The sequence below is a fragment of the Centruroides vittatus genome, unplaced genomic scaffold, assembly GCF_030686945.1.
Source record: "Centruroides vittatus isolate TY-2023 unplaced genomic scaffold, ASM3068694v2 contig_877, whole genome shotgun sequence".
Lineage (NCBI taxonomy): Eukaryota > Metazoa > Arthropoda > Arachnida > Scorpiones > Buthidae > Centruroides > Centruroides vittatus.
The window spans coordinates 1,020,846-1,047,572 of record NW_027122569.1 but is presented as its reverse complement, the minus strand read 5'-3'; the positions used below and the strand labels follow the sequence as shown (position 1 = coordinate 1,047,572).

Below are 26,727 nucleotides of genomic sequence, written 5' to 3'. Positions count from 1 at the left end.
GACAAACTAAAAAAATTACAGTTTAAAATATCCCTGCTATCAGGTACAAATTAGGGGCTTACGCCCTTAAATTTATTATTTAGTAGAGGAAGGGCCTCTTATAAGTTATAGCTTAGGGCCCAAAACATAATCCCGTGCCAACTGCTAATAAATCATTATTATTATTTATTTATTTTACTGTCACAAATTGGAACCAGTTCATTCGATTTTTTGCTTTATTCGAAGCAAAAATAACAGATTTATTTATAAAAATAATTTAAAAATTTATAATAATAAAATATTTTATTAAAGTTAAAAAAATTTTTTTAAATGAAATATATTATTACAATTCCTTAGTTTTGTTTATATAAGTGGTTCTCTACGATACCTGTAAGATCATAAAAAACCTGAACACGGATTGGTTGATTATGTGATTAGCTCAACGCTAATTGGTTAAAATTTAAAAATTTGAATATATTTTTAAAACTCATATTTTAAAGCCATTTTTCGAATTATTTAATTTGATATCGTTAAATATGGGGAATTGCTTATATTTAAAGACATTTTATGTTAATTTTCTATCTTCTAGCATCTCAAGCTTATTATGTAACTGCATAAGTTATTCTATGTAATTACTGCACATTAATTTATTAAAGGAACTACTAAATAAATTTTTAAGATGAAAATATTTGTGGATATTTCTTTTAAAAACTGAAAATATTGCGAAAAACAGGAAGAAATTAATAAAAAAAACTTATCATAAATTATTGCTTTTCATAGAAATTATTAAATAGAGTCTTCTAAGAATAGAATTTAATAAAATTTGCGTTAAAATTAATTAAAATATTAATTTTATCCACTTCAGAAACCATTTTAAGTGTAAAAATTGTACAGTAAAATACATAAATAAATAATTTTCCATAAATCGATAGCACTAATTAGGGAGGGATGAAATTAAAATTAAATTTCCAGCTTCCATTATTAATTCAATAAACCGTTAATTTATATTTTTTAACATATTTAACTAAAGCTTCTTATTAAAATGATTAATTAAATAAATTTTCTTAATTACCCAGACCAATTTGAACATATAAATTATTTATTATTTATAAATTTAGATTTAAACCTAAGAAAATTCGTCAATGAAAAAAAGGAAGAGTAGGAACTTAATAAATTTTAAATTATGTTAATCAAGTATAAATTAGGAACATTAATTACATATAAAATGTATGCTACAATAAGTTATAAATAGTAAATGGAGAACATATCAATCTATTAATCAATGACACATTGGTTAATGGGTCATAAAAATTCAATAATTCTTATATAAATCGATCTCTAAAGCTGGATACACACGTATATATATATTGATCAAACCTCTGAACAACGACCACTAACGAGGACACAAAAAATGGCCGTTCTTCGGAGGTTATTTTTGTTCAACGTTTACGAAAAATGCCCGCCGTTAACAGGTGGTTATTAACGGAGGTTTGACTGTATTTAATTATAATTATAAAGGACCCATTTCTGTAATTGAGGAAATTAAGAATTTAAGTTATTCTAGTTTAATTTTAATGAATATTTTATTCGTTTAATTATACGTTTTAATGCTAACTTAGTTTTATTAATATAATTAGTATCGTAATGTGTTAAATTTTATAGTAATTTGATTTTTTTGGAGTGGGAGGGCACCAAATGTCTCTCACATCCGGCTACCTCCATTGCGGGTTCGGTCGAACCCACGATGAGTACGGAAAAAAGGCCTTCTTGATACCCACAGGGCTAGGAAGGCCTTATGGAACCAAGGCTTTCTTTGTCCTCTACCAAGAAAGCTTTGGTACTCATTAGTACTGTAGTATCTTGCCCCTGTACATCATACTTTTCAGTTAACAATAGAGTCATATCAGTCATCTATCTAACTCCTAAATTTTGAATTGAAATAACGTGACTTCCGGTGCAAATCGAAAGTTCGTATATAGTTAATCGGGGCCTCCTGTCTCTAAGCTATCTATATCTTGAATAACGTGACTTCCGGTTTGGACCGGAAGCCACGTTATTTCAATTCAAAAATTTTTCTAAGAAAGGAGTTAGATAGATGACCGGCACGACTCAATTGTTAACGGAAAAGTATGATATACAGGGGCGAGACACTACCAATTTGAGGTGGGGAACATATATTTTAAATTTAAAAAATTATTTAAAATATGATTAAAAATTGAAGCCCGACACGACATTGTGACCATGTCACAATAAATAATTGCTCGTTTCTGTGTTAAAATTTATAAAATTTAGAAATTTAAAAGGTAATTTTACATTACCGACGAACAGTTAATCTTTAAAAAGAATATCTTTTTGTTTTTATTTATTTATTTATTTATTTTTACTTTTTTTGTCTCGTGGGCACTAAGAAGGCCTCATTTTAGCAAGACCATTATAGATTAAGCCAGACCCACAATGGGGCTGCCGGGTGGAGAGGGAAGGGCCAACGCCACCTGATGCCCATGATAATAAGTTTTGATAATCAATTCCCAATTGATAGTATATAAAACAAAGTAAACTACAGAAAAAAGAACCATTCTATCTTCTATATTCGAGATAATAATAGGTATATTATATTTAAAATTTCACTTTTTATGCTATAAAATACTTTCCTTTCCCACGGAAAAATGGAAATTATAACGCATCTTCCAGTAACTATGAACTTTGTATGGAAGAATTGCTAGTTAATTCGTTAAATAAATTCTAGAGAATAGGGCAAATACATATTTTTATGGAAGAAACAAATAAATAACTTTTGTCTTGGTTTATTTGTAAGTTAACAAATTATATAACTGTGCAATGGGTGTATTATTATATAAATTTTAAATTTATATAATAATACACCCATAACTACAAGAAAATCGAATAGTTGAAGGAAAGTATCTTCAAAACTGTACTTATCTATCGTGTCTTTATGGCATTTGTTTGCCATCCGTAAAGGGATTTCAGAATGTTACAGGCAATAAATCCATTATAAACTATATGTTACCATTCACACTGCCCAACGTACAGTATATATACTATCTATTATGTTATTCGGTACTATAGTGGATAATATAGCGGCTTATATGATACTTATTGGGGGATAATATAGTTGTCATGTTTGGGCCATAAGGGGCATAGCAGTACCAGTTTGTTGCCGCCAAAAATACGGGGGTGAATAGGCGAGCAGTAATTTCACGCGTGGTGTCATACAATACCGGCTAATTTATGAGTATCCTATTATACTTATATAAGTCTTTATTCAAGTTTAATAAACACCGAGTTTTCTTGTGTGCCTTTTTCATTTGATATATTATAATAGTGTTCGATATTATAAGCTTACTGGTGGCTAATATGGTATATTATAAAGTGACCTGATATGTTAGGTTGAAATGCGGGACGCTTCTGTGTTGTGGGAGCTAAAAATGGGGTGGACCTCCGACATACATATATATAATAATAAAAACTAGTTCATTAATAAATAATTTAGTAGAAAAATATATGAATACATAAATGCATAAATAAACTTAAAAATAACTCTTTATAGAAAGAAAACAATACACAACTTAACAATAGTTAAAAATAATTATTAATATGTAATTTTTATTAATATTTTCCGGCACGGTGAATATTTTAATAAATCATTATTATTTTATATATTATTATAAAATTCTTCGCAGGAATTGGAAAAATTGCACTTCACTTGTAATACAGCCTTTAAAGTTTCTACGCTTAGTTGCATTTTCTCTGCAGTCCAAAATTGGCTTACAATTGAAAAAAACCTCTTTCCGTTTAAGCATTAGTGCCAGGCAAGCATAATGAAAATTCAATAATTTTCAATATTGCTGAACGGTATGTTATTCATATCAAAGTAATTAAATATTTCAATCCACCTTTTATCAGTTGGAATATTTTGGTGATTCCAAGTACTTAATTTTGTATGATCAACATACTTTTTTACATATGAAACCTCATCAAAAAGTCCCCTTTCTTCCTTACAGCAACGAATAATTCCATTTTATCATCAAATTTTTTAATGTATTCAAAACTTTTTTGCACATTATCCCAATGAGCACAGATTTTAAGATTGGCCCACTTAAAACAATCAATGTGTTCAAATTGTGATAAGCGGAGTTCTAAGTAATGGATACATTTATTATAAAAATTAGTGGCATTGGTTTTGAAGAAATCTGTTTTGGTGGAGCACTCATTTTCTTCTGAATTTCTTATGCGAGTGCGTACAGAGAGTAGTAGGTACTGCATATTTAATCTTTCTTTTAATTTGAATTTTAAATTGTCTAGTTCTGTAGCAACGTCCATAATAGTATTTTTATCCCCTCCAATATTTGTCACGGTACTACGAAACAGTGCTGCCTGACTATGCATAAAATGCAACCATGCTTCTGAGGTATCATCTTCGAAAAATGTTTGCAAAATCTTTGGTCAGTTGTTAATGGACAAGAAATATAATTTTAAAGGAGGAATACAATTTTTGAATTCTTTCAATTGCAGGCATCAATGCCAACCATGTAGTCTTGCTGTATCCAAGCAAGCGCTTGTATTCCACCTCTGCATCTTCGTAGAATTCTTTTAATAATCCTACCCTTATTGTAAATATCAATATATGAAAATGACCGTAATTTTAATTATGATGTACTCAATATCAATTGGAAGTTGATCTGCTGCTGACTGTATAGTGTTGCGTACTATATGTGCAGCACATCATACACCAAAAATTGGCTTCCGGAGATGTGTTTTTAGCCTATTGTACACATTATTTGTTCCTCTTCTAATAAAATTCTTTTTGTAATTTAATTGTAAACGTACAAGCTCGTTTCTTCGACATGGCTATCTAAAATTAGTTTTTATTTATTTATTTAAAATAAACCAAAAAATTAATTAATTAATATTAAAAATTTATACATACCCTCTGTTGAACATTCACTAAATATAATATAAATAAAATAATCTTAAGTTTGTTTAATTAACTGTCAATATCAAATTCAAATTTTATACGTCTCCACTACACATTGACATGACAAGTTTAACACAAACTTGTCATGCATATTATCTATATATATATATAAGCCATTGATGGCGCTGTTTCTATATCTGTTACGGTATCCCTAGAACGGCCACTAGGGGCGCCCCTAGATATTATTTAAATTAACAATAAATTTAGTATATTATTATTGCAATAGAAATTTATTATTGAATTATTAATATGAATTTATTATTTATACCACGGAATGACACCGTTGCTGGTAGAACGCCCACTATGGGGCGTCCCGGGCTACTAGTAGTAAAAGAAAACGACAACTTTGTGCTCTTGACGACTTGCGAACATGTTGAAAATGTTACATGACCAAATGCGGGACACTTTCCGGGACGGCGTTCAATGCGGGACTAACAACCCAAATCCGGGACAGTTCCGCACAATCCGGGACGTCTGGTCGGTCACCTTAGTATATTATTAAATCTCAGTTATAAGATACTGATACTATATTATTTATAAACCTATTTTTACAACTTATAGATTAAATATATTTCGTTTTTATAACTTTCTCATCCTTCTACATGTTTTTCCCAAATTATTTTATTATGTATTAATGCCTCATTAATTAGTTTACAATTTAATTTTTGCATTAATGTACTATTTTCCGCACTATACTTGTAACATATATAAATTTAAAGAACAGTGCTATTCTCTTCTTACTGAACTCAGACATACTATAACGAAAGTTATGTAATAATTAAATTTAATTTAATACATAACTTTAAAATTTTAGCATTGTATAAAACATTATTTAGCGTTATTTAAACATACTAGAATATTAAAAATACGCTGTATTATAGAAACAAAGATTTATTATGTAATCAAACAGCACGTTTCATTTATCTACCATAAATATTCCTCTAAATTACCGTGTTAACAATAACCAGATAAGGTATATATGTATTGATTATTAGTCATTTAGCTTAATAATTTCTTAAACAAAACAATTCTACATTTGCAATCGAATTTTCTACTTTTTCGATTGAAAAACTTAATATTGATGGGCGCCGCCATTTTAGTAAGATCACGTGATGTTTTTATCTTTTATTTAATGATAGAGTGACTAAAGGAAATAAGTATAAATAAATATTTGCGTTATTTATAAGATTAGTAATTAATGTTTAATTATTTAAAGCAATAATTAGTGATTAGTTAAATTATATTAGAAAAGGTCTACTGATGGGAACCAATCACATATGCTGTACTAAATTTATTATTAAGGCACGTAATTATTAATAATTAATAACAATAAACAATTAAAATAATTATGTAATTAAATTATTTAAAAAAATTTACACTAAAGATAACCTTTAAGTAATAAGTAATATTATTTAATTTTTTAAAACAATTAACATTAAATTATAAATAAAAATTCTAAAGATATTTCATGCTTATCGTATCTAAATTATTAATTAAAATTAATTATTTATAATTAAATGCACAGATGCATAGGTATAACGTGTATAAAGGAAATTTTCAATCAAACAATCCAAGAAAAGCAAATAAGACACTTTATTGATTTTTCTACTTTTAGAATATTTCATGTTTAATTTTATCTTTCTTATCTTCAGTTGAAAGAGATAAATCCGATATTATTACATAAATCTGGAGATTGTTACCTTCGAGTGAGAGATTTCCATCACATTTCTCTTGGGCATCCTCGCCAGAAGATATCTTTCCACTTCCACTAACTTGTTGTAGAATAATTCGTAAAGGGAATCCATATTTCTTCTTTAATTCTTCTTTGTTTAAATTGTTTAAAATATCTTAAAATGGAACGAAAAAACCGTATGGCATTCCTCAGACTCGGACAGTCCTTAACGGAAGACAGAAGAGAAGTATACAAGGTCGCTGTTTTGGGTGCCGAGAACGTTGGAAAAACTGGTGAGTCATACGACTGTTACTCTTATTGTTCTTCCTACACTTGGCGAATTCTTTGAATAGGCATCGTTAACCATAAGTCGATTCGTTTCTATACAGCAGGACTTCCCAACAGTAGTGACTCCTTAGGGGTCTAAGAAACTGACCTCCTAAGGAGTCACAACCCCATAAAAATCGATAAAACTTTGCTCATAAAAAATTTTGGAGGGTGCCTTTTAAAAATGAAGTTAAATACTTGTTGCGTGTAAGGGGTCGATGAGAAAATATTTTATTTTAAAAGGGGTCGATATATGAAGAAGGTCGGGGTTTGGTTTGATTTATTTGTTTACCACGTGGCGATTTATAGAGAGGGGATGCCTTCCTGCCTCTAGTTAAGTGTTAAACCCCATATAGCCAGCCCTATATGGGATTTCCTTCACGTGGCACGAACCCACGAGCAATTATCAGTGTTAAGTGGTTCTATCCACTCAAGCATTGGTGGGCTCATCCTAGAGAAATTAAGTGATTTCGATACATAAATATCAAAATATTTAATACTTTTTTTTAAAAAAAAGTAGCTAAATTGGAGCATTAATAAATATTTTAAATTATACAATCAATAATATCTTATTTTAAATGCTAGATGTTGCAAAAAATTATTTTCGAGTGTGGTCACCATTTTAAAAAAATGGCTACCGTTTTTATAACTCTACGTCTTTCACTAATATAATTTTTTTCGTAACATCATAAATTTGGCCAGACCTAAATGAAAATATTGGGGTGTTAAAGGATGGAACCTGCATATTCGAATCAAACCATCCAGAAAATACGACGAAGATTCGAACCCAAATCTTTAGCGAGCGACTGCAGTTTCGAAAGAAAATGGCCGTCATTTTATTGGTATATATTTTTAATTATGTATATTATGGAAAGTAAATATAATAGGGGGTCTGCTAAATGACGTAACAGTCCGGATTTCTATAATTTATCAAGTGCAATAAAGGTCACATCGTCCTCCATTCATGTCGATTGACATTGTGGGCCGGTTCCGTCCGAAATTGGCGAAAATATAATTATAAAAGAGGGATTAAAATACAATAAAAGTTCGAATTTTTAAAATGTTGAGTTGTAAAATTAGTAATAAACTTTTAATTTACTTGCATAAATGGAATTTACGCTGTTGAATCGAAAGGTAAATTACCGGTTGAATTACTGTTTAATTTTCAATGAAATTATTTTATTTTTATGTATAAAATGATCAAACTTGAACTTATTTATATAATCGCAGCCGAGTTAAACAAGAAATATACTATATTTGTCAGCATTAAATGAACTTTTATACTTTCCTTTTACGTAACTTAGTTATATAAATCCAATAGCGAAATCTCGACTATATAAAGGAATATTCAACAATATACATTAAAAATAACTTTATTTCGTATAGAAATAAAAGGTTAAGGGAAATCACTTTTTTATTCTGTTTTTAGAATATTTTTTTCCTTTTAAAAACAAGTCAAATTTGCAAGAAAATTCTTATTTTAATGATTAAAAAATTAAATATATTAATAAATTGTATTATTTTTTTTATTTATTTAATTAATTTATTTGCACTTATTAAAAAAAATCCAGCAAGAGTTGCGTAACTTTCCTGGCTGTTATGAGATTTTATACAGAAAATAACTTTTATATTATTAATTAATTACAACATACTAAAATTGTGTGGCATCATCTGTTATGAGACTTTGTTATAAAAATATTCTATACAGTATTTTTAAATTATTATCAAATGGCAAAATTCTTAATTGTAAGGGTAGTGAGACATGTCTAGGAAACTACAGCTGTTTGCGACCGTGCATTATTTTGCTGGAAAATGCTATCCTGCCACCAAAGACAAGACATGAAGATCGCAGATTTCCTAAATGTACTGCTGTGTTGATGTGCTTAATAGTAGTATGAGAGATAATTTTTCAGACTAACATACAAGCAGTAAAGTTCCTTAGACTAGCACACCAGGAAGCCTTTATCGTTAAGCAGTGTTGCTTAACAGTAAATGCCAAATTGAAGTGCTCTTCAGTGGTCCTCTATACTCTAACACTGTGGTCGTCTGAACCCAAATAAAACTAGCTAAAAGCAATACGTTCGAGTTCGTAGCATCACTTGTTTCTCTGTCACGACAGAACAGCAAACGAAGCCAACGATTGTAAGATCCTAATGGCATGATGCATAGAGATCGCTTTGTAAATTTATCTTTGCTAGTTACCTGATAAGGGAGAAAACAGGATTTTGTAGCAAGACTTACACTTGTTTGTGCATGCTCACGATCAGATATTTGTTTTTAATGGTGGTTTGTCTGCCCGCCATGCATGTCTACCGTCACGTATCCACTGCTTCCAACACATGCTCAGAGTCAGCATGTGTTGGCCGTTTTGCTGAATTACCCCCCTCTGGTGGATAATTCGGCAAAACGGCCATCTTGCTTCTCTCAGCCCGATGATGCGGCTGTTTTCAAACTCTGTCAGCTGTGCGTAAATGTATTTTATTAAGTCGTGCAGGCATGCTTGATGCACGAAGACGTTTCACACAGCAAGTACACTGAAAATTCTGAACACATTGAGCCTTTGCGAGCATTATCACAGGATTCTATGGTAGCGATTATAAGGCACTCTGCTGGCATTGCCTGATGCAATTGGATCACAACTGTGACCATTCACATATATGAGAAACAGTTGTATACTGAATCTATCTGCGGCCATAACTTTTTTGTCAATGAGCGTAATAATATCTTATCATTTTATATTAAAAAACATTAATTTTGGAACTAGGTGTCGCTTATAACTACGATTATTGATATTAACTGGAAGTCATTTTGTGTCTAAAATGGTGATTGTATTTTAAATTTATATTGTTTAATTAACTTATAAATTATAAATTATACCAAATTTAAAGGTTTATTATAACAAAATTGTCCTTATTTATTACAAAGTAACAACGTTATCGTGTATTATACAATGTAAGATATTGAGTAATGAATAAAACATTATTTTAATTAACTGCGGTTAATATTAATGACGCGTAGATGCTTAGATGAGGGCAATTAATTATTTTAATAACACTTTTATTATTTACGTTAATTTGCCACTATTTTGAATATTTGAGTGTACGGCAGATAGAGTTTCTTCTCTTATAAATATTAATTAAAAGTAAATCTCATTTATTGAATAAATGAATAAATGATTTATAATTATTATAAGATTCTTTATAGGTTAAAAAAAATCGGTTAATGTTACCTATGGTGCCAAAATGACGGCTCGTCTCTGATTTAAGGAAACAGAAGAAAGAAAACAGTGGGGACACACGTTCTAACCTAACCTAACCTATTCTAATAAAATTACCATAATTATTACCAACCAAATTATTAGAATAGGTTAGGTTAGGTTAGAACGTGCGTCCCCACTGTTTTCTTTCTTCTGTTTCCTTGAATCAGAGACGAGCCGCCATTTTGGAACCATAAGTAACATTAAACAAAAAATCAACTTGGCCAATTTATGAATTGGCCAAAATTTAAATATATATATATATTTTAAAGATTTAGACCATAAATTAAGGCATAAATAAGTAAAATTAGTGTAAAAACTTCATTAAGTTTTAAAAAATATTTTTAAAATTTTATTCCTTAGCTTTAATTGTTAGATTCCTGACAAATAAATATCTTTCCGAATATTCCCATTGTGGTAATGCTACTTATGAGAGAAACATCACCATCGATGGAAGAGTAATTGCTATTAATGTTTTCGATGCTTCTGGCAAAGTACGTAAGAAATTTCTACTTTATTTATTTATTTTTTCAAATTTTTTATGATGAAGATTTTATTTCTGTATTTTCGAATTTAGGAAACATTTATAGGATTAAAAAGACACGGAATGTTGGAAGGTATAGAAGGATACGTTGTGGTTTATTCTATTGTTGATAAAAGGAGTTTTTTTAAAGCCAGAGAACTATTGAGAACCATTCAGATCATAGATAAACGAGCAGCAATCGCCTTAATTGGTAACAAGGAAGATCTCATTCATTTAAGGTAGGTCATACAGACATCACGTCATACAGACATCATTTTAACAGCTGCTGGTAATGATGTCTGTATGACACAGTATTTTACATAATACAGTGACTTATTTTGATTAAGTTTTTCTTCATTTTCAGCTCTTTTTGCCTTGTGGGCACTAAGAGGGACTTTCCTTACTATCATAGCTTACCATCCCGGTTGCTCTCATGTGGCCAAGCCACAGTGGGGGCATCCGGGTAGTGAGGGACATAGCCCGACATATACGGGCCTTCATCCATGAAGATATCTTGGGTGGCTCGCCTGGTTTTGATTCTGGGCTCTTCAGAGCGATAGGCTGCCATCTTAGCCGCTCGGCTGTCACGTTAATATATCTTTAATTTACGATACAGAATGCACATTCCTCCATAATTCATTTTTATTATTTGAAGTTGCCTCGCAAGCATTATTATTGAACAATTCATTAATTATCTTTCAGCATTAAAAAGTCTGAATTCCTTCCTTTTTTTAGTCGCCATGTTTGATGAAATGACATCAATCTTTCGCAACATTTTATTGGCTTTGTTGTAAGCATACGACTACTCCGATTGGCCTAACTGGTCTTTCATGAGCACTACGACCCGACCCTACGCTTGCATAACACTATAACGTGGATCTTATATAATTTAAATTTAAAATTTTTATATAATAATCCTAATAAAATCTTTAGAATTAAAATTAATTTTTTTAAAAGAAATTGAACTTTAATAAATTGTAATTAAATGCTGATTATTTATTTCAATTAATTAATATACTTTACATGGAAAAGTGGTCTGTAATATTAATATTTACATACTTTTAACATAAATAAAAATATTTAGAATATTTTAAAATATAAAAAAAAATTATAATTAAAAATATCTCGAAATTGATATCATTAAAATTAATTGTATTATTTTTTCCAGTAATTAAATTAAATTAATAATTTAAATTATTCAGAGAAAAATTATATATTAAAATCATTTTAAAATAATAATAATAACAATAATAATAATAAAATTTAAAATTTAATAAAATAATTTTTATATCCTTTAATAACTTTATATTTGATCAGATTTAATATTTAATATCATTGTAAATTATAATTACTAAATTAACTCATTTAAAAATCGTACTTAAATTTAAATTTTTTATTTTTTAATTATTTTTCTCTGATTTAAATTACGTTGCATAATTTTTCCACTTTATTTTAATTGCATTTTTAATTATTAATTTTTTTAAAATTTAATTGTATGAAGTTTAAGAATTAATATTTAAAATAATTTTTCAAGGACTGTAAGCGGAAATGAAGGTTATAAAGAAGGGATTAAATATTCGAGATGCACTTTTCACGAATGTTCAGCAGCTAAAGAAGCCGAAAATGTTAAAATTGCTTTCCAAACATTTTTTAGACAGGTAAATTTACAAGTTTCTTTTAAAAATATCCAGCAACGAGTTGCTTAACTTTCCCAGCAACATTTAAAACTGCGTATGTGATGCCATCTGTTATTTCATTATTGAAATTTTTTATGTTTTTAACTATTATAAAATGGCAAAAAACCTATTTTTGAGATTTTTAAAAAAGTTTTATTTTAAAAAAATCTGTAAATGCTAATAACGAGTAAAATCGTCATTAAGTCCGACTCTACTGAAGATACAAACAACCCTCTTTATCTCCCCACCCCGTCGACCATTAATCACCGAAATTTAATAGCAACGATCCTCCTAATAAACAAACCTGCCTGCAAATTTCAGAAATTTTTTCGACAAAAAGCACAGGAGTTATTAAGCTTCAAACAGGGTGAACAAAATCGTGCCTTCCGACACATACACTAACATCCATACATACAGAAATTACCCCCGAACTTTTTTGAATTTCTCCACGTTTCAAGGTTTCCTGAGTTCAAAATATAAAAATTTCGGGGGTCATCTTTCGACCAATTGCCATACTTTCCCACTGTTATTTATAATAGACGGAAAAGTGAAAATATAGACTATTTTACGTAAGAAAGTACATTCAAACCTATGAACAACGGCCAATAACCGTTACATTATAATGGACGTTGTTAAGAGGTTATTAGGCTGCAATTTTCAAAAAATATAAATTTTCATTGGCATTTATCTGTCTGTCCTTCTTAATTTTGAGAACAGAGTTAGATAAATGAAAGCCCAGACCAAGTTCAGAAAGCTCAGGGTTAAGAGGCCCTGATTAACTGTATACGAACTTCTGATTTGACCCAGAAGTCACGGTATTTCAAGTCAAAAATTTTCTCCCGAACGGAGTAAGATAACCGGCACGACTCTACTGTTAACAGGAAAAGTATGATGTACAGGGGCAAGACACTAAAATTGAGAGCATTATGAAGAAAAAGTGTAGCCTGGCATTGTGACGATGTCACAAAGCCAGGCTGCAATTTTTAATCATATATTTTTAATTTATTTAATTTAAAATATATGCACTCCACCTCAAATTAGTAGTATCTTGTCTCTGTACATCGTACTTATCCTATTAGCAACAGAGTCATGCAGGTCATCTAATTCCATACAGGGGAAATTTTTGAATTAAAATAACGTGGCTTCCGGTATAGAACGGAGGTTTCTAGTTAATCGTGGCCTCCTGCCCCTATAGTTTTCATATTTGATCTCGACTTTAATCGATCTAACCCCGTTCTGGAGATTAACAAAGGACAGATAGAAGGACGACAGTGAAAATTTATAAGTCTACAACTTTTTTTCAATTTGCAGTCCAATAAATTCTTGATTAGGTTCGACCCACTCGTGATACGACACACGACATCCGCTATCTCTCCACCACTTCGACCTCTAACTATTAAAACCCCCCAATACATGCATTTTTTTGCAAAATTTCAGAAACTTTCGACAAAAGGCACACGAGTTATTGGGTGGACAAAATTTTGCCAACACACACACACATCGACATTCATACACACAGAAGAAAACTCCTAAATTTTTGCATTTCTGAACAAATCAAAGCTCCCCAGTCAAAAAGTGTAAAAATTTTGGAGGGTTCACTCTTTGACCTCTGGCCATACTTTCCCTCTGTTATATATTTTAAGCTTCTAGGCCAGAAAATTAAGCCTTTTTTATTTTAAAATAATTAAAAATATAAAAAGTTTTTAATAATAAAATATTGCAATAGATGGCGTCACACACAAAGTTTTTAAATGTCGCCGGGGAAAGTTAAACAACTCGTTGCTGAGTTGCTTAAATGAGTAAATGTTGATATTTTGATGCGAAATGGTGCAAAAATATTAAAATAAAAAATCTTCTTGAAGTACAATGCTCTTTGCTGGTGTGTTGCATTGTTACCAAACCAAAGCAAACCGAAGTTTTGTCATAGTTCACGACTTAGTTGTTAGTAGTCTGCTACCGCCCTGGGAATGATTATAGTGGTCCTTTTGTGATCATTTAGCAATATTAACTCTTCCTCTCGATCCGGAAAGATAGAGAAGTGTGAGCCCAATTTCATGGAAGCCAGCAAGGCGTAGGAAAGAAAAAAAAGACGATGGAAAAAGTAATGAATAAGAAAATAGCTATCAGGGAGAAAATTCCGATAAATTTTCAATTTTTGTTCGCATTTCGATAATATTCTACTGGAAGTTTCCGGATAGTCATAGAGGTTATGAGCAGTTTTATACAAATCGAACAGCTGTATTACGTGACCTCGACTTACACTGTATTGTATTGTATTGTAAATAACTTTGTATGGGAAACTCATCCTTGAAAAACTTTGTACAACCGTAAATGCTTTCCAATACAATAGGGAATACAATTTATAGGGTTTACTTTGGAGATATCATAGATTACTATCTGTGGAATTTCGGGACTTTGAGTATATATCTGAACTGAGGGGACTGAGACGAGTTCAACGATACCCTACTTTTGGACCGGAGACGAGAAATAAGAAAGTTATCATACTTTTTAAGTTATCATACTTATTTAATGCTACCATGCAGACTGCACCGTAGTTGCTAGTCCCGCCATCTTGCGGTAAAGTCTGCAAACCATTAGAAAAAGCACTCTGAAAGGCAAGAAATTGCACGAACAGTTGAACGCCACTTCCTGTTTTTCTTTTGTTCAAGAACTGCCGTGAATGAATAACTAGTGACGTTAAACACTCGGCGGCCTGCCGGCGGCCTCCCTCCGGGAGGTCTGTCGGGAACACGAACAGTCGAACGCCACCTAGTGGAAAACTCTAAAATGGCGTAGAATGCATTGTGAAAGGCAAGAAATTGTAACTATGATAACTTATTTTTTGTCTCCGGTCCAAAGGTAGGGTACCGTTGAACTCGTCTCGGTTCCCTCAGTTCAGATATATACTCAAAGTCCCGAAATTCCATAGATAGTAATCTATAGTACACCCTTTAATTCGATTAAATGTTCGTACTGGAAGGGTTTAAAGATAATACATATTACATTTTGTTGATGGAACGTTTGCTCTTTTAAAGAAGTAATTTCATAACTGGGTATGCACTGTATATACATTACATACATTTCTTAAAACAAGTATTTCGAGTTAAAATTACCGATACGATTCAAATTACTAACAAATTTCTTCTTTAGTAGGAAGAGATACCATCCGGATTACCATCGATTTCCATTGCATATTAGAAATTACATTATAAATTAAGTAATTACTAATTGTATAATGCTAACAAATTTGAGAACTCTTCGTGTAAGAATTGTTCATGGAGTATATATACACAAAATGAAACAGTAAACTTAAAATTTCATTGGTCACTTTGAATATAAAATTAACTATTATGATAAATTGAGGAATTGGAAAGTTTGCAATAAAATAGTTTTATTAACGATGTATTATTTTAGTAGCAATAAGTTTGGCGGTATTGGAATTTTATAGAGAGTATTATTTATACTTTAGGGAAATAAGAGCATTAATAATTATGCTTAAATTGTAATTAAAAGTAAGAAGTATTTTGCATACTCTTCTGTGATAATCATTAACATTTCTTTATATTTATTTATTTGTATCGAAACTCAAGGTCTGACTCTAATATACCTATTACTGTACAGTCAAACCTCCGGTTTTGAACTTAATTCGTTCCTAACAGTTGTTCGAAAACCGAAACAAATTTTTCCATAAGAAACAATATAAAATGAATTAATCCGTTTCCAACCCCCAAAACAGTCTTTTGTTTACCTTTTAGCTGTATTTTATGCATAAAAATGCCTACAAATGCAATATAATATAATATATATATATATATTAAAAGCAAAATGTCCCGTCATTGCCAACCAAACCGAAACCGAAACCATCACTTTACAAAGAAGTGCTATAAATAGAACGAAATAGGCGAAAATGGAGGCTGGATATGGAAAGCTTAGGAGCACGAGACCGACATACGATCTTTTGGTCTCGACCGGAAGTCACGTGTTTTAAATTCAAACATTTTTCCCTGAATGGAGTTACGTAGATGACCGACACGACTATATTGTTATCAAGAAGAGTATGATGTACTGCAAATTTGAGATGAAGAACATATATTTTAAATTAAATAAAAAATTATCTTATTTAGGAATAATTAATTAATATATTTTCAATTACTTTATACACAATTCTTCTCATTATTTTCTATTTATAATTTGTGATTATTACTGCATATTCCACTTAATTCTTGAATAATTGAAGAAATATTAAAAACTAGCAGGTAGGCCCCGCGTTGCTCGGGCAAAAGTAACGATAGCGAAGATTAAGATTATTACGTTATAGTCAACCTTACCCATTTTCACAGAATGCAAGAATTGGGTCCTCCTGTTTCCGGACTAATTAGAGAATTTTTAGATGGGTCTAAAAATATGTTTGATTTCCTGCAAAAACTAAAAAAAACTGCATCTGCGTCTTGCACCACTTTCTCTTAACAATTCCATTGTTGAAGATTCCATTGTTACGTAACACTTCCATTGTTGACACTTCCATTGTTAACACTTTTATTGTTGATGGAAGTGTTAAGCCTTAATCCAGTCCATCTCTCCCGTAGGGAGGAATTTCGAAAAATCCCTTTTAGCGTGCGTTCTCGTGACGTAACCTAACTGTGTACCAAATTTCAACTTTCAACTCCTAACCGTTTGGGCTCTGCGCTTATTATTATTATTATTATTATTATTATTATCAACTCGTCTCGATTATATATATATAGATTTTTAATTTTTTTATATCACTTTAGCTTTTGTTATTTATAATTAAATTTATTTAGGACATGTTACGTGTTTATAACAGTAGTCTATAAGTAAGTAATTTACTTATACAACTAAATTAACTGTAGAAATGTGTTTGATGTAATTATATGTACGAAAGTGTTAAACACACTGTACTGTAGTTATTTAAATACACTGTAAATACTTTTTTCTGGGAAGGTTATGCAATTCGTTGCTGGATATTTTTACAGCAGGGTCAAACTTTTTTGATTGTCGATCCGTTCAAGGATTTCATCTACCTTCTCTTTTTCTAATGCAGTTAATAATAAATTACTGTTAATTCATATACAGTTTTCATTGGTTTCGTTTATTTGGTTACGTCAGTGCCTGGGACGCTACCTCTCTTTGATTATTGCATCACCACACGTGGCGAGGCCCAGGGAGATGCCTCTCGGAAGGGCTTTCTATGGGAAATGTCCCTACTTAGGTTACAAACGTGAATAAAACCCGGAAAACTCCACGTGACCTGCCCTTTAGCCAGACGCGAACCCACGACTAACTACCAGCGTACAGTGATTTTTTTCCTCCCCGCCACTGAAGGGCTCACAGTTTCCATAGAAACGATTCACTACAGTATGTAAATTTACAACGTTCTGAACTGTCATATACATAACCCTGGAAATTTTGGGATCCTACTTTAGTGAAATGTTTAAAGGAAAAATAAAAATAAATTAAAAATTAATTTAATTTTAATTTATAAAACTAGTTAATAATAATTTATTTATTTATAATTTATTATTTACTAATAATACAAACAAAGGTAATCATCCTCATCATTTATTGGTAATATGATCTTTGATATTGATCATACTTTTAGCAAGACTTTTAGATATAACTGTAATTTATTATAATTTTTCTTTCAGGTAATCCAATCGAAAGAAGATCGCCAGCAATATTACAGCAATAATAATAATAATAATTTTCCGCAACCAAATGTACGAAGGAACACAATTAGTAATTTCACTTTATCAACTTGGTTGAGAAGATCTCGTTTCGCTTCAACCAATACTAAAACCATTAAAAATCCAAGAACATTTACTATGTAAACAATTTTTTTTCAACATTTATGAAGTTTAATATATAAAAAGTATCTTGGTTTATATATTTTATTTTACTTTATAAATGTTTAAAAAATATTTTGTAAGTGATGCAGATATACTTGGATTTAGATGTTACATTCAAAACCGCTTCAAATCTCACGAGATTAAAAAAACTCGTGTTAAAATAATAATTAAATGTATTATTTATAAAATTAAATATCATTTCTAAAGCTTAGCTTATATGCCATAAATTTATTAATTAAATATTGTGTCATATGCGAAATAACGCTTTATATATCACGTGATTTAAGATGGCGCATCTAAACTTTGTGATACATTGTAATAAATTAGTTTAATTCCTGATATATATCACAGATTAAACTTTAAAAAAATATATTGGTAATTTCGATACATAAATTTAATTCATTGTTTTTTTCGGATTTAAATATTTGTTTGAAAAAATTCTGGTGACTCGTTTCAAAATGGCGACTTGCAGTTCGAGTTTAACGTGCAAAAATATTAATTTACTTCATTACTGCTCCATTTTTAAGCTCGTAAGTTTTGTGAAAATAATATTTATGCATATTCTAATAACATGAATCATAAATTAAACATAGAGTACCTAGATATCAGAGTAGCGACACACGAGTCATCGCCGCCATGTTCTGTTGACTGTCATCACGTGGTCTATGGGTTTACATTAAGAAATGACGATTTTTTTTTTAGTTTAATAAAGCATTTTTACGAATAAAATGCTTTATTAAACTAAAAAAATCGTCATTTTCTAATGTAACATACGTATTAAACATATTTATGCATATGGTGTTTAAATTATCAAACTTTAATAGCCTATATGTTAAAATTATTGGAAATATTTATTTATCATTTAATATAATCTTCTTTTTAAATAATTAAATAATTATAAAATATTTAAAAAAAATTTTAGTATAAGTTTATGGTATACTGTGTATTATGCAAATATTTTAATAATTAAAAACAGTTTATAATTCATAATAACAGATGGCGCAACATATGTATACAATTTTGTTTAATTGTCAGATAATCCGAAAAAGCACATTACATTTTTTACGCAGCAGAAAAATTAATTTTGTTTTAAATTCAAATTTTACTTTTTTAAACTTAATATAATTAAAATTGTATGCTAATTAATAAAATTTTACACACGTAATACGAAAAATCCGCTTACGTCATATTTTTTAAAATCTTTATTTCCGCTCGAGGGCGTATACACACTTTTAAAATTTGTTTATTGATCTAAATTTAAATTTTATCGATTTTTCTGCGTAAAATTTATGTTATTTCTAATTTTCTTTGTGGCGAAACAAGTAAATTTTATTTATTTTGTCTGCAAGGTTGTTGACCGGTTCTCACAAAACTAATTTTCTCCTGCCTTGTCAAAAACACTAGGAACATGTTTGAATTTTTGTTTATATTGTCTTTTCTAACTCAGCGACATTAATTCTACTTACATTTAAATCTTTATGGCAAAAATTTTAAGTAAAATATATTATGAAACCTTAATTTTATACATTAAAATCTTCAAAACAAATTTGATTGAAATAAAGCACATTTTACGTCAGTTTGATGTCATCTATTCGGTTTTACAATGAGTAATTCTCGAAAATGACGTCAAATTTACGTAAAAATATGGCACCAATCGAACGTCAAGACGTTCAATCGTAATTGCATTCATTAAAGGCATACATCCGCCATTTTGGATCTAAAAAAGTAACAAGAAGACTTTTCATTCGTACATTAAATATTAGTGTTAAAAAATTTATTAAAATTAATTAAGAATGTAGATTAATAAACTACTTAAAAATAATTATTAAACATTAATTAAAAAGTATAATTGTATTTGCATTCATTAAGTACAGTACATATTTCTGCCATTTTGAACCTAAATGTAACATTAAAAAAATAAATTTTTTTTAGCTTTTAGCATTAAAAATTGAATTAATTAAGATTAATTATTCCTAATTAATAATGAAACGTACAAAAATAATTAAAAATTTTAAAAAATACAGTTTTAACAATGGCGGATGTACTGTACAGTACATCCGCCATTTTGAATAGAAAATAATAAAAGCGATTCAAATATTTTTAAGTTTAAAGAAATAGGCTAATTTACATTAATTATTGTTATTATTATTATTACTTTTAAATTATTAAAACGACTTTAAAGATAAACTAAATAGCTTATATAATATTGATATATTCTTTTTGTATTTTGTTTTAACTGGAGTTTTATTTTTATCGCTTCCATAATGGAGTCATAAATATCAGAAATGTGCAAAATAAATCTAAAAATAAATTCTTAGATCTTATACTATAAATATATATAATGATAAAGACTGTAAAAATCTATGTACTTCAAACAAACATTAAATTCTCTTCAGCATCGATCGATCATCAATGGTGAGAATTCGCGCTTAGGTATCGATCGACGAATCATCAATGGAAGAATTTGCATAAGTATCGATCGACGAATCATCAACGGAAGAAATTCGCTTTGGTGTCGATCAATAAATCACGAATGAAGGGAATTCACTTGCAATTCAATCGACGTATCATTAAAAGAAAGAATTCGCTTCAGTATCGATTAATCAGTGGAGATAATTCGCTCAGGGAACGATCGATCGATCATCATCATCAATGGAAAACATTCGCTTTAGTATTGATCGATATATCATCAATGGAGAGAATTCGCACGAATAGCGATCGATCATTATGACGGAGAGAATTCGCATCAATGTCCTCATCAATGCAAAAAATACACGTTTTTATAAGAATTCTTGAAACGATTTTCGATTGTATCGTTTCCAAATTACTCGGATTGTTTACGGCTGTTCTTTTTAAAGTTTATTTTAGTTTTTTTTTCTTCGTTCTGTTTTTTGCTACATCAACACTGTTCTAAATATAGCTGCTACCGCTTGACGATAATTAAACATAAGCTATTCAAATAAAACAATTTATAATTTAATACAAGAATATTTTTCTACGTGATGTAATTGAATGCTTCTTGTATAATTAATTCATGTTCCAAGAGTGTTTATCGGCCATTTTACTGTGTAAAGTTTAATGTTACCGATTAAAGTCGCGTTAATGTTCATTGTGTTTACTTTCCTTCCTTTATCTTAAATTACTTATCAGTGATATACTAGTATATATAAATATAACGTATGGTATGTGTATGTATATATGTCTTGTAAGTAACTTATGTATGTATGTACATAGTCTACAATGGAATTTTGATATAATGACCACCCGATAAAGTGAATAATTTATCTTTCTTCTTTGAAAGTTCGCTGTATCGAGAGTCGATTGTAAATTTAAATTTACTACAGATTACAGACGAAAATATTAATATATTTTTTATTTTTGTTAACTTTTTTTTATTTATGTTTAATGTTTGGTTAAGAGGACATTATTTCCCCTCTATTCTCTCCCTTGAATACATGTGTATATAGTTGCAAACACTAAATTCTCGATACAAGGCATTCTCAAGAATGTAAGATAAATCATTCTTTATATCGAATTCACCTAATATATAAAGAATAGAGAAGAGGAACAAAATTATTCACTATATCATGAATTTTTTATACCGTACGTAGGCAAATTTTTGCATTTTTAGGTAATAAAATTAATAATACAATTAATTTAGAATTGCTAATTAGCATCAATAATTTGAATAATTTTAATTATTGTAAATTAAAATTAAATTTTTATTTTAACTAAATTTTGAAGCATTTATCTAAAACTATTGTTAAAAAAATTAGATTCAAATTTAGGAGAAAAAACTATGAAAATATGTAAATATGCAGAATGCGTGAAGAACTAAATTTCTGTCGGCTCTATAAGCGATTTTGTCAGAATTTACGCAGGAAATTGATTATAAAGAAGACAGCAGGTGAGTTTTTAGTGACTTTTGGGTTACCATCGTATATATATATTATCCGTATTTAATAGAGATTTAAATAATTAACCGCTTTTAGGCCCCCTTTCAATACTTAAAAATTAGGATAATGACTTTGTATTTTATATATAACTTCCTAACTTCGATTTAAATGTTGTAATGTCATCGTAACACATCCTTATACACGTTCCCTATCAAAAAGTTTAATCAAGTAATAACGATAAAGTGTGTTTAATGTATATATTGATATAAAACGTCCTCAATCTGATAGATAAATATATATATATATAACTTTTTTAATGTGTTACGAAGCGTAAAATCACCCATACGATAATATCGATTGATCTATCATTCAATATAATTTTTTAGAAATAATTAATAAAAATTTAATTAAGAGTAAATTCCGGATACAAAATAAACTTATTTATAGCGTAGGAAACGTGTTTAATTCGATTAGTAACAATACTTTAAGAATACAATGGGTTCTCAATCTTATTATATGTAAATTTATACATCGACCCTAATAATTTATCGGCTCCCAGATAATTTGAATGAGAATTTAAGAAATAATTTAAATAATAAGTTGTGTGTGACGTCATCTGTTACGAATTAAAAAAAACATTTTATATTTAGGCCTTTTGCCATTTCATAATAATTAATAATTTCGAGGGTAGGGACGAATTTTGTAAAAATCTTCGTTAAGTCCGTCCCCACTTGAAATATGACCTATGTACAGTACGCCCTGTATTTCCTTACCCCTCGATCTTTAGCCACCAAAATTTAACAGCGTCAATCGTCTTAATATACAAACCTATCTGCAAAATTTCAGAAATTTTCGATAAAAGGCACGAGAGTTATTAAGCTTTGAAGTTGATGTACAAAAGCGTGCTCCCATCAAACATGGCGACTATATACTGTATCAACATTAGCAGTTGTTACTCCTGAGTTAGAAATAAATTGTAATATGTTTTAAGACAGCGTTAAGATTATTCTCATGCCAACAATTGCCAGATTATTGCAATAAAACAACATAAACACGAGTGACACCAACAACGTATATCTCAGTAGAATTTGCTTGAATTTTTTCTTCTGCTCCACTCTTAAGAAATCAATACTACCATAAAAAATTAAGCAGGCATTAATGCTAGAACCTCATCTAATGAAGTCAATCTAGTACTTTCCCGGCTGTTTATATATAACAGAGGGAAAGTATGGCCATTAGTCAATGGGAAAAACATTTCTGAAATTTTGCAGGGAGGTTTCTGTATACAGTAAAACCTGCGTAAACCGTACTTGAATATTATTTCCGGTTTGGCAGGCTTGCTTTTTTGTTTCTAAACAGAAAATCGCTACGATCCGAACAATTTTTCCCGTTTAGACAGGTGTCCGTTTCGAACAGGTGTGTGTTTTGTGTGTGTTTTTCAAAACAAATAATGCTGAGTTGGAATATTTAGTGGAATGTTTTCCATTTTTAAAGAATAAAATTGCTGAATCATTTTATACTGTAACATATGAATATTTTATATAAAATAAAGTAAATAATTTTTTATTTTAAATGTGTAAATATATTTAAAATAAAATTTAATTAAATTAATACAGGGTTCGATCTTTAATGATAAATTAAGCTACCAAACTTTTAATAATTGAGCTACTAAAATAGCAATTTTTACGTATAAAAATTTAAATTAAAAATTAAATTTTTATTGTACATTTTATAGTAATAAAATGTTTTTAAAATGAAGTATTATATCAATATATTTAAAGAAATTTTTCAACTTGTTACGCTTCGCAGAACCCGTAACTTGTCAATGTTTTCGCGGAAGTCGTAAACATAATAAACTATTTTAAAATAATAATAATAATAAATAAAATTACTTGAGATAAACTGCGACAGTAAAGTTAGAAAGATAAATAATTTTTGTTGTTATTTATTTCTACACTTTTAAAACTACAAATTTATATATAATTTTACCACGAAAACAGAATTTTATGAACACTATACTACACGTTACTCAATAATTAAACATTTATAATTTTTTTTTTTACAAAATTTATATGTGGTAACTCACTATAATTTGTAATTTAAAAATGCATTACTAAATAAACGTCATTCTGTAATATAATAACGAGAATTTTCCGTATTTTTAACCTAATTTCAACAGTAATCACGCGTGACGACGTTGAAATTTTCGAGAAATTCGCTGTTTTAGCGCTCGATTTTACGGTCGATATTTCATTCTAAAGGTCTATTATGGTGTTATAAAGAAGAATAAACACACGTACAAGCAATTATATAGCATTTAGCAGTTTTATTTTATCCTCATTGAATACCGAGTCCGGTTGAAAGTTTTCCTCTTTATCTTCCTCCGTCTCCTCCTCCTCAAATTGCTTCCACAAGAAAAAGAAAATTAAATGGCTTTATAAGATTATTAGAGCGTGGAATAATTTCGTCTTTTCTAATAAATTTCTTTGGTTTCTAAAAAAAATAGGAGCAATTTACAAAGTAGTAAAGTCATACACGAGCTCCATTCTGACATATCGTGGTTAAGATTATAAAATCAATAATACCAACTAAATAACTCGCTATAAAGCGTGCAAATCAGGCTCTGCATTATTGTAAAAATGATTATAATCAGCTTGTCAATTTAAGATAATTAAAATAAAATAAACATTAAGTCGCACGTTTACGCAGTTCGCTAGCGCAAACTTTAATTTTACTTGTTTTATATTAATATTTTGCACGATAATCTTCTTTATATAGCATTTGAATTAAAATATCGAATTTAAAATTAATTAAGGTAAAGATTTTTGATTTAAAAAAAAAATTATAATTGGGAATAAACAAAGTGGGATCAGTTTCCGTTCCTTAATCACGCGAAGTCGACAACGATGCTACATGGCCACTATAATTCCTGTATTTAATTAAATTATATAATTATTATTAAATAAATAAATAAAAACTAAATTTATTTTATGTAATTAATTTATTTAATTAAGATTCTTTATTGGACTGCAAATTTGAAAAAAATTGTAGACCTATAAATTCCCGCTGTCGTCCGTCTGTCTGTCGTTCTTTAATCTCGAGAATAGAGTAGGATAGATAAAATCTGAGACCTGAGGTGGAATTGTGAGGGGTAGGAGGCCCTGATTAACTATATAAAATCTTCCGGTTTGAAGCGGCAGTCACGTTACTTAAATTCAAGAATTCTCTTCTGAAAGGTGTTAGTCGTGCCGGGCATCTATCTATTGTTAAAGATAACGTACGACCAACAGGGGCAAGCCACAACTAATTTGAGATGGAGAGCATATATTGATAATTTAAATTAAATAAATTAACAATATAATTAAATTTTCAGCTCGGCAATGTGACCATGTCACAATAAATAATTGTACGTTATTTTTTAAGTCTTATTTAGGATTAATCCTATTACTTTTTTAATAAAATTATATATATATATATATGAACCAGTCACTCAAATAAAAGACAAGAAATGACGAGGGTTCCCACGTGTTACATTCTTTCGGTTAAATTATTTTTCATTTACTAAAGGTCTCGCTGATGATTTCATCAGCGAGACCTTTAGTACCTATTGTAGAAAAAAATAAATATTTACTCCCACAAAAATTTTTCTAAACTGGATTGGAAGGAGTAAACCTACAGATTATCGTGTAATCATTTTCGGAAAACCATTTATATACATATATATATAACCTATCAAAGTCAGGAACGTGCATTCACCTCTTGTCTTTGTATATAATATAAATCACTTTGTTATAATTTACTAAATAAATAGTTAAGTAAAATTATTATTGCATAAATTAAGCCAAGGCCCACCAGTGGCCGAGTGGAGAAAAACCACTGAATATTTTGGTCACGGTTCGAGCCTGGCCACGTGCAGTTTTCCGAGTTTTCTTTACATTACTGACATCTAAATAGGAAACAGGTTCCATAAAAAAAAACTCCTCTCTGGGGACAGATTGTCCTATGTGTCGCGTTGCTGTATACGAATAAACCAAATAAAACCAGAAGGTCCTTTGCCCTTTACCAAATGGAGAGCAAAGCCGTCTATACGTTATAAGATGAAATCTTACAGTATGAGGCTCTAAGGTCTTTAGCCTCGAAGTTGTGGAATACTCAACTTACGCGTAAATCCAGTCCCGTTCGTTAGGTTGACGCCCCGTTTTGCTAGAACTTCAAATCTTTGACGCTAGAGGATAATACGGCGCTGCAATAAATCAAACTCTCGTTTACCTTTTGAAATTAGCTTTAGAGCGTTTAGTTCTACGCCCAAATTCATCCCCGTATCTGAGATGGTTACGTTTTAATTTTCAAATTTCTGACACTAGTAGATAATAAAGCGCTTTGATAAATTCAAAAGAAGAAAAACTTTTAGAATTTTTAATTACATGCGAATCTATTTTGTGTATATGTAAAATTTGCACCCGATACTATCATTTCTCGTTTATTTATCACGAGGATGTGAATAGATTCCCGAACAATTTTATGAATGCACGTGA

The 26,727-nt window shown here is 29.7% G+C and overlaps 3 protein-coding genes across 4 annotated transcripts in view; 2 read left to right on the top strand and 1 right to left on the bottom strand.

Moving 5' to 3' along the window:
• The window catches only part of LOC136983164 (ras-related and estrogen-regulated growth inhibitor-like), a 53,776-nt gene extending 35,492 nt beyond the window's left edge, over nucleotides 1-18,284 (top strand). For both annotated transcript variants that reach the window (XM_067279818.1, XM_067279819.1), the window contains 5 exons: nucleotides 6,628-6,940; nucleotides 10,594-10,724; nucleotides 10,808-10,992; nucleotides 12,288-12,411; nucleotides 18,096-18,284. In XM_067279818.1, coding sequence (XP_067135919.1) covers nucleotides 6,829-6,940; nucleotides 10,594-10,724; nucleotides 10,808-10,992; nucleotides 12,288-12,411; nucleotides 18,096-18,278 — 735 coding nt within the window. In that variant the 5' untranslated portion in view covers nucleotides 6,628-6,828 and the 3' untranslated portion in view covers nucleotides 18,279-18,284. The remainder of the gene's footprint in view (nucleotides 1-6,627; nucleotides 6,941-10,593; nucleotides 10,725-10,807; nucleotides 10,993-12,287; nucleotides 12,412-18,095) is intronic.
• LOC136983153 (dynein regulatory complex subunit 2-like) overlaps nucleotides 1-26,727 on the bottom strand; it is a 400,360-nt gene that overhangs the window by 56,206 nt on the left and 317,427 nt on the right. The window lies entirely within an intron of this gene.
• Nucleotides 22,140-26,727, top strand: part of ZnT63C (zinc transporter 63C) — a 46,927-nt gene continuing 42,339 nt past the window's right edge. Inside the window, exon 1 of the mRNA XM_067279806.1 lies at nucleotides 22,140-22,203. The gene's annotated coding sequence lies outside the window, so the exon portion shown is untranslated. The remainder of the gene's footprint in view (nucleotides 22,204-26,727) is intronic.